This window comes from Bufo bufo, chromosome 3, assembly GCF_905171765.1.
Source record: "Bufo bufo chromosome 3, aBufBuf1.1, whole genome shotgun sequence".
Classification (NCBI taxonomy): Eukaryota; Metazoa; Chordata; class Amphibia; order Anura; family Bufonidae; genus Bufo; species Bufo bufo.
In genome coordinates, this window is record NC_053391.1 from 6,785,986 (window position 1) to 6,798,776 (window position 12,791).

The 12,791-nt window shown below is 50.6% G+C and overlaps 1 protein-coding gene across 2 annotated transcripts in view; it reads left to right on the forward strand.

Annotated features, from left to right (window-relative positions):
• STXBP5L (syntaxin binding protein 5 like) overlaps positions 1–12,791 on the forward strand; it is a 237,159-nt gene that overhangs the window by 181,907 nt on the left and 42,461 nt on the right. For both annotated transcript variants that reach the window (XM_040422836.1, XM_040422837.1), the window contains exons 17-18: positions 5,807–5,932; positions 7,806–7,957. In XM_040422836.1, coding sequence (XP_040278770.1) covers positions 5,807–5,932; positions 7,806–7,957 — 278 coding nt within the window. The remainder of the gene's footprint in view (positions 1–5,806; positions 5,933–7,805; positions 7,958–12,791) is intronic.

Sequence of the window (12,791 nt, forward strand, 5' to 3'; positions counted from 1 at the left end):
GACATTGAGTGTTGTTGACTAGTTCAATTGTAGGCAAATTAGTTCTCCTGGAAGAAAGAGAATTGTCAGGTGGAATTTACAAGAGTAATTACACCGTAACAGATACATTGTTATGATACCCTGAACATTAGAGCATCAGGGGTACAAAACTAGGGAGAAGAGGGTGTACCGTGCGAGGGGTTAGGAAGGCTTAGGTGATGTACCCTGTCAACAATATATCAACGTATGGTGGAAAGGGGTTCCCCCCCAAACTGTAGTGAGGGTATTTATCCAGCGCCCCCTCCTCCACACTCCTCTGTCCCCTCCTTCACACTCCTCTGTCCCCTCCTTCACACTCCTCTGTCCACTCCTCTGTCCCCTCCTCCACGCTCCTCTGTCCCCTCCTCCTCATGCCTCTGTTCCCTCCAACACACTCCTCTGTCCTCCTCCAGACTCCTCTGTCCTCCTCCAGACACCTCTGTCCTCCTCCAGACTCCTCTGTCTCGTCCAGACACCTTTACACTCCTCTGTTCTACTGCAGACCCTTCTATCCTCCTCCAGACTCCTCTGTCCTCTCCTCCAGACTCCTCTGACCCCTTCTCCAGAGGGGACAGAGGAGTGTGTTGGAGGGGACAGAGGCGCGAGGAGGAGGGGACAGAGGCGCGAGGAGGAGGGGACAGAGGAGCGTGGAGGAGGGGACAGAGGAGTGGACAGAGGAGTGTGAAGGAGGGGACAGAGGAGTGTGGAGGAGGGGGCGCTGGATAAATACCCTCACTACAGTTTGGGGGGGAACCCCTTTTCACCATACGTTGATATATTGTTGACAGGGTACATCACCTAAGCCTTCCTAACCCCTCGCACGGTACACCCTCTTCTCCCTAGTTTTGTACCCCTGATGCTCTAATGTTCAGGGTATCATAACAATGTATCTGTTACAGTGAAATTACTCTTGTAAATTCCACCTGACAATTGTCTTTCTTCCAGGAGAACTAATTTGCCTACAATTGAACTCCTCCCTCCTCTGTCCCCTCCTCCTCCCTCCTCTGTCCCCTCCTCCTCGCTCCTCTGTCCCCTCCTCCACGCTCCTCTGTCCCCTCCTCCTCGCGCCTCTGTTCCCTCCAACACACTCCTCTGTCCCCTCCTCCTCCCCCTCCTCCTCGCTCCTCTGTCCCCTCCTCCACACTCCTCTGTCCCCTCCTCCTCCCTCCTCTGTCCCCTCCTCCACGCTCCTCTGTCCCCTCCTCCTCGCGCCTCTGTTCCCTCCAACACACTCCTCTGTCCCCTCCTCCTCCCCCTCCTCCTCGCTCCTCTGTCCCCTCCTCCACACTCCTCTGTCCCCTCCTCCTCCCTCCTCTGTCCCCTCCTCCACGCTCCTCTGTCCCCTCCTCCTCGCTCCTCTGTCCCCTCCTCCACACTCCTCTGTCCCCTCCTCCTCCCTCCTCTGTCCCCTCCTCCACGCTCCTCTGTCCCCTCCTCCTCGCGCCTCTGTTCCCTCCCAACACACTCCTCTGTCCCCTCCTCCACACTCCTCTATTCCCTCCTCCTCGCTCCTCTGTCCCCTCCTCCACGCTCCTCTGTCCCCTCCTCCTCGCTCCTCTGTCCCCTCCTCCACGCTCCTCTGTCCCCTCCTCCACGCTCCTCTGTCCCCTCCTCCTCGCGCCTCTGTTCCCTCCAACACACTCCTCTGTCCCCTCCTCCTCCCCCTCCTCTTCGCTCCTCTGTCCCCTCCTCCACACTCCTCTGTCCCCTCCTCCTCGCGCCTCTGTTCCCTCCAACACACTCCTCTGTCCCCTCCTCCACACTCCTCTATTCCCTCCTCCTCGCTCCTCTGTCCCCTCCTCCATGCTCCTCTGTCCCCTCCTCCTCGCTCCTCTGTCCCCTCCTCCTCGCTCCTCTGTCCCCTCCTCCTCGCTCCTCTGTCCCCTCCTCCTCGCTCCTCTGTCCCCTCCTCCTCGCTCTTCTGTCCCCTCCTCCACCCTCCTCCACACTCCTCTGTCCCCTCCTCCACACTGCTCTCTCCCCTCCTTCTCGCTCCTCTGTCCCCTCCTCCACACTCCTCTGTCCCCTTCTCCTCTCTCCTCTCTCCCCTCCTCCTCGCTCCTCTGTCCCCTCCTCCTCGCTCCTCTGTCCCCTCCTCCTCGCTCCTCTGTCCCCTCCTCCTCGCTCCTCTGTCCCCTCCTCCACGCTCCTCTGTCCCCTCCTCCTCGCTCCTCTGTCCCCTTCTCCTCGCTCCTCTCTCCCCTCCTCGCTCCTCTGTCCCCTCCTTCTCGCTCCTCTGTCCCCTCCTCCTCACGCCTCTGTCCCCTCCTCCACGCTCCTCTGTCCCCTCCTCCTCGCTCCTCTGTCCCCTCCTCCACGCTCCTCTGTCCCCTCCTCCTCACGCCTCTGTCCCCTCCTCCACGCTCCTCTGTCCCCTCCTCCTCGCTCCTCTGTCCCCTCCTCCACGCTCCTCTGTCCCCTCCTCCACGCTCCTCTGTCCCCTCCTCCACGCTCCTCTGTCCCCTCCTCCACGCTCCTCTGTCCCCTCCTCCTCGCTCCTCTGTCCCCTCCTCCTCGCTCCTCTGTCCCCTCCTCCTCGCTCCTCTGTCCCCTCCTCCTCGCTCCTCTGTCCCCTCCTCCACGCTCCTCTGTCCCCTCCTCCACGCTCCTCTGTCCCCTCCTCCACGCTCCTCTGTCCCCTCCTCCTCGCTCCTCTGTCCCCTCCTCCTCGCTCCTCTGTCCCGTCCTCCAGACTCCGCTGCTTTCCATGACGGGAAAAACTATGAAATACAACAGTCATGATGAAGTGTGAGTGTTCCCGGAGGTGTTTTATGGTGCTTGTAGTGTTTTACATATAATGCAGCAACAATGTATAGTCCATAAGTAACCACAACGCCCGCACTACCCGAAACATTGGCGTCGTCAGCCCGTGTCAGATGACAGAACTAATAAAGCAAAATATAGAACCCAATGTAATACTTTATGTTACTGTCAGTTTCTAAATTTAAAACCTAAAGGAATATAGACTTTAATAACATATTTTGTTACATTTCGTACACTTTACCCCTGATGGAAAAAAAAAAATATATATTTCTTCAAAAAAGTATGAACACTAGGCCTGTGTGTCACATAAAAAAGGCGCAAAACATTTTTATGGTTGGCAAGTAGAAATAAAATGCACAGAATACTAATAGAAATATCAAAACACTGGTGGGTAAGGGGTTAAGTCCAGGATGTCTGTGCTGGACGTGTAGTTCCCCATCAGGTATGATTAGCATGACTCCACTTAATAACCTAAAATGAGGACTAGACCCTTGGATGAGCGGCCACAGGTTGTATTTTGCTTCCCCTGATATACTGTAAGAGGAGTCCGTGTCGGTGGCCACCGAATGTGGCGGAAATGGACGCACTGTAGATCTATGATGATATCATGCGTATAAACGGCCGTACACAAATGTAGGTCAAATCCACCAATTTTGACAAGATTGTCCGCCATCAAATTTGATGAGGTTTGACTGACATTTGTTTGGCAGAGGTTGGGGGGGGGGATGATCAGGCATGTTGAATTTCATCATGTCTAATCCTTTTTTCTCAGGGGAGGTAAGGCACTACCAGAGACATGTGGAGGGGACAGAGGGAATGGAGGAGGACAGAGGAGTCTGCAGGGGACAGAGAAGTCTGGAGGAGGACAGAAGGGTCTCGAGGACAAACGTTTCTGGATGGGGACAGAGGTGTCTAGAGGGGACAGAAGGGTCTGGAGGAGGACAGAGGAGTCTGGAGGAGGGGACAGAGGAGTCTGGAGGAGGATAGAAGGGTCTGCAGTAGAACAGAGGAGTGTAAAGGTGTCTGGAGGAGACAGAGGAGTCTGGAGGAGGACAGAGGTGTCTGGAGGAGGGGACAGAGGTGTCTGGAGGAGGGGACAGAGGAGTCTGGAGGAGGACAGAGGAGTCTGGAGGTGGACAGAGGAGTCTGGAAGAGGACAGAGGTGTCTGGAGGGGACAGATGAGACTGGAGGAGAACAGAGGTGTCTGGAGGAGGACAGAGGAGTCTGGAGGAGGACAGAGGTGTCTGGAGGAGGGGGCAGAGGTGTCTGGAGGAGGACAGAGGTGTCTGGAGGGGACAGAGGTGTCTGGAGGAGGACAGAGGTGTCTGGAGGAGGACAGAGGTGTCTGGAGGAGGGGGCAGAGGTGTCTGGAGGAGGGGGCAGAGGTGTCTGGAGGAGGACAGAGGAGTCTGGAGGAGGGGGCAGAGGTGTCTGGAGGAGGGGGCAGAGGTGTCTGGAGGAGGGGACAGAGGTGTCTGGAGGAGGGGACAGAGGTGTCTGGAGGAGGGGGCAGAGGTGTCTGGAGGAGGGGGCAGAGGTGTCTGGAGGAGGGGGCAGAGGAGTCTGGAGGAGAACAGAGGAGTCTGGAGAAGGGGACAGAGGTGTCTGGAGGAGGGGGCAGAGGTGTCTGGAGGAGGGGGCAGAGGTGTCTGGAGGAGGACAGAGGTGTCTGGAGGAGGACAGAGGAGTCTGGAGAAGGGGACAGAGGTGTCTGGAGGAGGGGGCAGAGGTGTCTGGAGGAGGGGGCAGAGGTGTCTGGAGGAGGGGGCAGAGGTGTCTGGAGGAGGGGGCAGAGGTGTCTGGAGGAGGGGACAGAGGTGTCTGGAGGAGGACAGAGGAGTCTGGAGGGGGGGGGCAGAGGAGTCTGGAGGAGGGGGCAGAGGTGTCTGGAGGAGGGGGCAGAGGTGTCTGGAGGAGGGGGCAGAGGTGTCTGGAGGAGGGGGCAGAGGAGTCTGGAGGAGGGGGCAGAGGAGTCTGGAGGGGACAGATGAGACTGGAGGAGAACAGAGGTGTCTGGAGGAGACAGAGGAGTCTGGAGGAGAACAGAAGGGTCTGGAGTAGACAGAGGTGTCTGGAGGAGACAGAGGTGTCTGGAGGAGGACAGAGGAGTCTGGAGAAGGGGACAGAGGTGTCTGGAGGAGGGGGCAGAGGTGTCTGGAGGAGGGGGCAGAGGTGTCTGGAGGAGGGGGCAGAGGTGTCTGGAGGAGAACAGAGGTGTCTGGAGGAGACAGAGGTGTCTGGAGGAGGGGGCAGAGGTGTCTGGAGGAGACAGAGGTGTCTGGAGGAGAACAGAGGTGTCTGGAGGAGAACAGAGGTGTCTGGAGGAGACAGAGGTGTCTGGAGGGGTCAGAGAGGTGCGGCAGGGGGCTAGTCTCTCTCCCCGGTGGGAGCACATGCATGCCCTGCTGAGTTGCGGTGTGCCTGTGTGTGGGGAGGTCACGAGAAATGGCTTTGTTGAAGGTGTGTGGCCGCGATTACAGCCGAGCGGATCTCATGTGCGGAGATTACAGTCATTAGCGGGGAGCGCACACCGGCCTAATAACCGCCTCACACTGGCAGAGAGCGAGCCTCGAAAGCTGTAATTTAAGAGCAATTACAGGATTATTCCGAGAGCTGTGCTGACAAAAGGCGCGCCGGCGTCATAATTACCCGCATTCAGCAATCCTCAATCTGTTGAAACAACAACTCATTTTCTCTAATTTTAGGTTAGAAGATTTTTTCTGTTGATTTTCTGTATAAATCTGTTTGTTCACCAATTATTCCAGGAATTGTAGCTGAATGAATGAGGGCAGAGACTATACCTAGAGATCCAGTCCTGGCTCACCCGCTGCAGCGTTTGTCACTGCGTTTCCAAGGTTTCTAGCCTCAGGATGTCAACTACAAAGTTTCCATTCACTGACAGCAAGCAGCAGTCTCCAAAATGATAATGGCTTGAAACACAAAGGATATTAGACTGTTGTATAGCTTCTGATAATGGCCTTAGGCACCACAGCAGATCCTGATAACGTTCTCCTCCCCCCGCAGTGTGAAGAGCCGGCCGGTGCGGATGCCCCCCGGATACCAGACAGAACTCGTGGTCCAGCTGGTATGGATGGATGGAGAACCTCCACAGCAGATCACCAGCCTGGCGGTCAGCTCTGCCTACGGCCTGTGAGTACCGATAGGAGCCTCGGGCGGCACCAGATTGTGAGTGGTCGCTGTCTGAAGACGTGTACTGGTCGAGTCCACCGTATTCAGCGAGTGTGCATGTCAGTCGGCAGATAGAGGGGGGGGGGGTAATTACAGGGGCCCCTTAACAAATGGAGACATGCACATACATAAATACATACACGGTACATACACACACAAAGCCAGACATGAATATTACATACAACACAAAATGAATGCACCCACATACCTAATATGTGAGGGGTCGTTGATCCGGGGAGTTATTCTGATTGCCTGATTGGAGTCGGGAAGGAATTTTTTATTCCCCTAAAGTGGGGAAAATTGGCTTCTACCTCACAGGGTTTTTTTGCCTTCCTCTGGATCAACTTGCAGGATAACAGGCCGAACTGGATGGACGGAGGGCTTTTTTCGGCCTTATGTATTATGTTACTATGTTACTATGTTATGTACTATGTAATATATACACACGCATACAGATATGTATATATGTAATAACACATGACAGAACGCACATGTACAGATAAATATACACATGGACAAAATTGTTGGTACTTTCCGTTAACGAAAGAAACCCCCCCCACAGTGGTCACGAAAACTGACGAAAGTAATAATAAATACGAATTTACTGAAAATCAACTAATGAAAATCAGACATTTGCTTCTGAATTGTCCTGGACACAAATGATGGGACCCCTAGAAAAGACTGAGGTGTCCCCTCTTCAGACTTGTAATCAGTCCACCTGCCTGTATAGAGGGTGAAAAGTAGTCCCTGTGCTGTTCGGTATCATGGTGGGCACCGCACTGAACGTGGACCCAAGAAAGCCACGGAGAGAGTTGTCTCAGGAGCTTAGGAAGAAGATTATAGACAAACTTGTTAAAGGTGAAAGCTCTAAGACCCTCTCCAAACAGATTAATGCTCCCAATACTACAGTTGACCATATTATTCAGAAGTTTAAGGTCTACAGGACTGTAGCCAACCTCTCTGGACGTGGCCGCAAGAGGAAAATTGATGACAAATCGAAGAGAGACAGCTAATACGAATGGTCACCAAGAGCCCAGAACAACTTCCGAAGAGATTAGAGGTGAAGGTACATCAGTGACAGGTCGCACCATCCATCTAAAACGCCAGTCTTAATAAATGACCCCAATTGTATCTACCGTGAAAAATGGAGGCGGATCAGGTATGTTTTGGGGCTTCTTTGCTGCATCTTGCACAGGGCGTCTTGTATCTGTGCAGGGTACAATGAAATTTCAAGACTATCAGCGCATTCTGGAGCTGCCCAGTGTCAGAAAGCTTGGTCTCAGCCGCAGGTCATTGGTCGTCCAACAGGATAATGACCCAAAGCACAGCTAAAAACATCCCAGAATGGCTGAGAGCGAAGCGCTGGACGACCCTGAGGCGACCTCCGAACCCTCGTCTGAACCCTGCAGAACATCTGTGCAAGGAGCTGAGACCTGCAGAAGGCACCTTCACACCTGAGACATCTGGAGCGGCATGCTCACGAGGAGCGGCCAGAATAACCGTGGACGGGGCAGAAGGACTGCGCAGCACAATATTCAGTTAAGGGGCCCTCATCTGTGTCCAGACCGGGCCCCCAGAAGCTGCGTCTGATCCTCATTCACTGATTTTCAGTAAATTTCTATTTATTACTTTTGTCAGTTTCAGGTTATTTCAGTGACCGTTGTGGGGTTTTATCCAGATGGGGGCAAAATAATGCGCCCCCCCCCCCCCACCACATGACAGAACACGCACGCACAGATAAATACGCACGCTGCACGTATTCGCCGTCTGGGGTGGGCTCCTATTATACATGACAATAAGGATATTCATGGCTGTAACCTCTGCGTTCTTTCAGAGTTGCCTTTGGGAACTGTAACGGCCTGGCTGTGGTGGATTACATTCAGAAAACCGTCCTGCTCAGCACGGGGACCGTCTATTTATACGGAGCCAGCGACCCGTACCAGAGACAGCTGCGCTCTCCCCGCAAGAGTAAGCAGTTCCCCGCAGGTATGGGCTGCACAGTCCGGGCACATTCTGCATGACGTTATACAACTGCATGAGGGCCGCGGGCCGCTCACCAGCACTCGTGTAGTCTCATAGTATATAGATGTCTCCTCCATAGTCCCTAGATGTCTCCTCCATAATCCCTAGATGTATCCTCCATAATTCCTAGATGTCTCCTCCATAATCCCTAGATGTCTCCTCCATAATCCCTAGATGTCTCCTCCATAGTCCCTAGATGTCTCCTCCATAATCCCTAGATGTCTCCTCCATAATCCCTAGATGTCTCCTCCATAATCCCTAGATGTCTCCTCCATAGTCCCTAGATGTCTCCTCCATAATCCCTAGATGTCTCCTCCATAATCCCTAGATGTATCCTCCATTATTCCTAGATGTCTCCTCCATAATCCCTAGATGTCTCCTCCATAATCCCTAGATGTCTCCTCCATAATCCCTAGATGTCTCCTCCATAATCCCTAGATGTCTCCTCCATAATCCCTAGATGTCTCCTCCATAATCCCTAGATGTCTCCTCCATAATCCCTAGATGTCTCCTCCATAGTCCCTAGATGTCTCCTCCATAATCCCTAGATGTCTCCTCCATAATCCCTAGATGTCTCCTCCATAATCCCTAGATGTCTCCTCCATAATCCCTAGATGTCTCCTCCATAATCCCTAGATGTCTCCTCCATAATCCCTAGATGTCTCCTCCATAATCCCTAGATGTCTCCTCCATAATCCCTAGATGTCTCCTCCGTAATCCCTAAATGTCTCCTGCATAATCCCTAGATGTCTCCTCTGTAATCCCTAGATGTCTCCTCCATAATTCCTAGATGTCTCCTCCATAATCCCTAGATGTCTCCTCCATAATCCCTAGATGTCTCATACTATCATCAGGCCTTTCCCTGTGTTCCATATGATCAACTCATTACCTAGAAACACGAGCCGCAGTGAGCAGGAGACCACACCAAAGCGCATAACCTGTGTGAAAACCGGACATTTCTCACCAGCCGAATGGCAGATAACGACAACATCTACATAGCACTGCAGCCGCTAGATGCCTCCTCTAATCGAAAAATACATGTTCTACTGATCCTTAGGCCTCATGCACACAACAGTTTTTTTTTGCGGATACGATGGGGACCCATTCATTTCAATGGGTCAGCAAAAAAATGCTGATAGTTCATCCGTTTGTGTTCCGTGTCCGTTGTCCGTGTTTCCCTTCAGCAAAAAAAAATAGTGCATGTCCTACTTTTTTCACATTTGCGGACAAGGATAGGCATTTATTACAAAGGATCCGGGTTTTTTTGGCGGACGCACAATTTGCGGATGCAAAAAACAACTGTCGTGTGCATGAGGCCTTAGTTACATCCTGTATTATACTCCAGAGCTGCACTCACTATTCTGCTGGTGAAGTCACTGTGTACATACATTGGAAAAAACGTATTGCGTGCAGCGGCTCACCCCCGCTCCGTATGGATAGGTGCTCACCCTCTGGTCCTACCCTCAGGACCCAAGAGGAAAAAAGAATATGTAAGGAAATGAGGGGGCACTCACAGAGGGGTCACCAGATGAATAAAGTACAGATATTTATTAATAGTTTAAGAACATCCCCTAAAAATCATTTAAAACATACATAAAATAAATATGCACTGATAATATTCCTAACACCAAACTAGGGATTGCCAACAATGTGATATGATAGCACAGGGATTGTCCCAATAGGAGTTCTGTTCCGCCCAGGTGCAGGAGTAAAGTCAATGGTGATACAGTTAATACCGGCCTGTTGGAGCGGTGATAGTAATAATGTCCCTTTGTCCGATTTGGACATACAGAGGTAGGTGGCAGATTTGGAGACTGAACTCCAGTACTTACAGTCTCTTTGTCGCTTGCAATACTCCGGTCTTACCCTTCCTGGCTGGCTCTCTGCAGCGCTGATTTCCCAGGTGGCCGTACACTCACCGCGTCCCGCGTTGTGTACTCGGCCAAGACGTGGCGTCCCACGTGACCTGGTTGTCTAGGGTGCCGGCTGGACGCTGCGCTGACGTCACTGGTGTGCGACTTGACCTCCGATACTGTGCCGGAGAGGAATCTCATATGCCAATATCTTTAAAGTGAAGAGCTTGCTTGTTCTTTTCCGGAATCCACGCTCACTCTGTCTATGCCAGACGCGTTTCAGGGTCATACACCCCTTCCTCAGTGGCCAACTGAGTGAGTGGATTCTCACTCCTTATATGTGGGTTTTTTGCCTTTCCCACAATCCCACTTTTCTGGGCTTCACCTAATAGGTGGGATGGATTACATTATTGCTTGTATCACTATTCGCAGCACACTATAGCTTATTATAAAACATATTTAAATGAAATTTATAATCATAAATAACATCCCATATATTTATTAACAGTAAAAACAGGTTTATGGAGAAGACTCCACGGTCAAAATGACATTTTGAAGAAAACCGCATCAAAAACGCATCCAAACCGCAATCAGTGTGAACTGCGTTTTATGTGCGGCTTCACTATTTTAATGCTTTACAGGGTATTGAGATGGAGCCTATCCATGTATATTCTTTTGGCATACATTGATTGGTAGTTTTCTTGCCAGATTTATTGATTGTATTTCAGAGGAGCCTTCCAGTGAGGGAGGGGAGATCACAGGGCCTCATCCCCAGAGGTTTGTCACTCACCAAGACACCTGCATCAGACTTGGTGGATGACAAATTCAAAAAAGAATGGGATGATTTTCTGAAAATACAATCAGGGGCCCTTATACAGATGATTATTAAAAAGAAGGACACAAATGACTGATGAGATGACAGGACAAAGAGACATTTTAAAAAAAGAAATGGAAGCATTCCCAGATACTGATGCAGTCCGCAAATGGCATGAGAGAATTTGCAAAAATTTGGACATATTAGAAAGGGAAATAATGGGTAAAAAATCAAGAAAACTATACCATATGGAGAGGAAGGTGGTTACTGATAGGTATGAAGAAAGGGAAGTAGAGCACACCACAACACAGGGACATTCTGATAATGTCAAAATTACAAATAGATTTGAGACACTTGCAACACCCCATTTTTTAGATTTTACACCCCCACATCACAAAACACGCACGAGGAGCACACGCACCCCTACCCCACTACGACAAGAGACACAAATACACAATCACTCAACACAGGGTTATGCTCACGATTACAATTTGAGGGAGCGTCCGAGGGAGTATGCACAAAGCAGAGGGAATCACTTAACACACAGACAGGAACACAGACAGGAACACAGTGTATCACCACACACCAACAATGAACAGACAGAGACACGAGCACAACGAACAACGCGGAGAGGACGACATGCACAAAAAAAGAAAACACAGAAATTAGCAGCAATACCTACCAATGTAATAAATATCAGTGACGCTGTCCTCACAGACATTCAGGCGCAACTTCTGAACAAAGGTCTGAAGTTTGCTCCCACTAATCCTATGGATAAATTTGCCACATACATTGGTGTGGAAAAGTTCATTAGACGCCTATGTCTCAAAAAATACTTCCTAAAAAATCCAATAAATAGGGAGGCAGATTTGATGGGGAATACTATTAAATACCCACATACAGATCTAAAAGCCAGGTCAAAAAAATTCCCTAGACAGGAGATCAGTAGTGAAATGGCCACATTCAAGAACAATGTAGAACGTGGTCTGAGAAAAATTAAAAGTCGTAGGGTCAATGCAAACTTGAATAAAGAGGAAATTAAGGCCATTAAATCACTACAAGAAGCCAATAACATCACAATTAGGCCAGCAGACAAAGGCGGGGCCGTTGTGATACTCAACACGTCAGATTATATACGGGAATGTCGTAGACAATTAGGATCAGAACACACATATCAGAGACTCAAAGGAGATCCAACACAAGAGTATTATAAGATTCTAAAGGGTTACTGTAGTAGGGGAACACAAGCAGGCTTTCTCTCAGAACAGGAAGCGAGATTTATCCTGGACACCGAGGGGAGGATTCCGATGTTCTACTGTGTCCCCAAGATCCATAAGAGCTTAGAAGCACCCCCAGGCCGTCCAATAGTGTCTGGCATTCAGTCTATATCGTGTAATCTATCTAGATACATCGATCAATGGCTCCAGCCCTATGTCAAACGGGTGCCATCATACATTCGTGACACCACCGACATCATTAAAACATTGGAGAATGTCAAATGGGTGGACGGATGGATCTTGGGGACACTGGACGTTGGATCCCTCTATACGGTGATAGAACATACTGGGGGGATTCAGGCACTACATGAACAATTATCGGGTGATGCTGGGCTCCCCAGTGAACAGTTAGCATTCCTACTAGAGGGTGTGAGATATATCCTAACTCACAATTATTTTGCTTTCGAAAGTGAATTTTATCTGCAGTGCACCGGAACCGCCATGGGCACCAGGTTCGCCCCCAGTTACGCCAATTTATTCTTGGCGCAATGGGAGAGGGAGGTCATTCTTCCCAGACTGGGGGCGGACCTGGTGCTGTGGCGACGATACATTGATGATATTATATTTATTTGGCAAGACACAGCCGAATCCCTAGATTTGTTTCTAAACAATATCAACAACAACGATAGAAATTTAGGATTTAGCCCCACCACTAGCAAAGAAAAGGTTGAATTCCTTGACTTGGAAATATGGATCAAGGAAGATCAGTTGCAACGTAATACGTTTTTCAAGCCAGTGGCCAAGAATAGCTTCATCAGGTTTGCCAGTTGCCACCTTCCACGGTGGCTGATCAACATACCAACTAGTCAGTTCCGCAGACTTAAGCGGAACTGTACGCATGATTAGCAAATTTG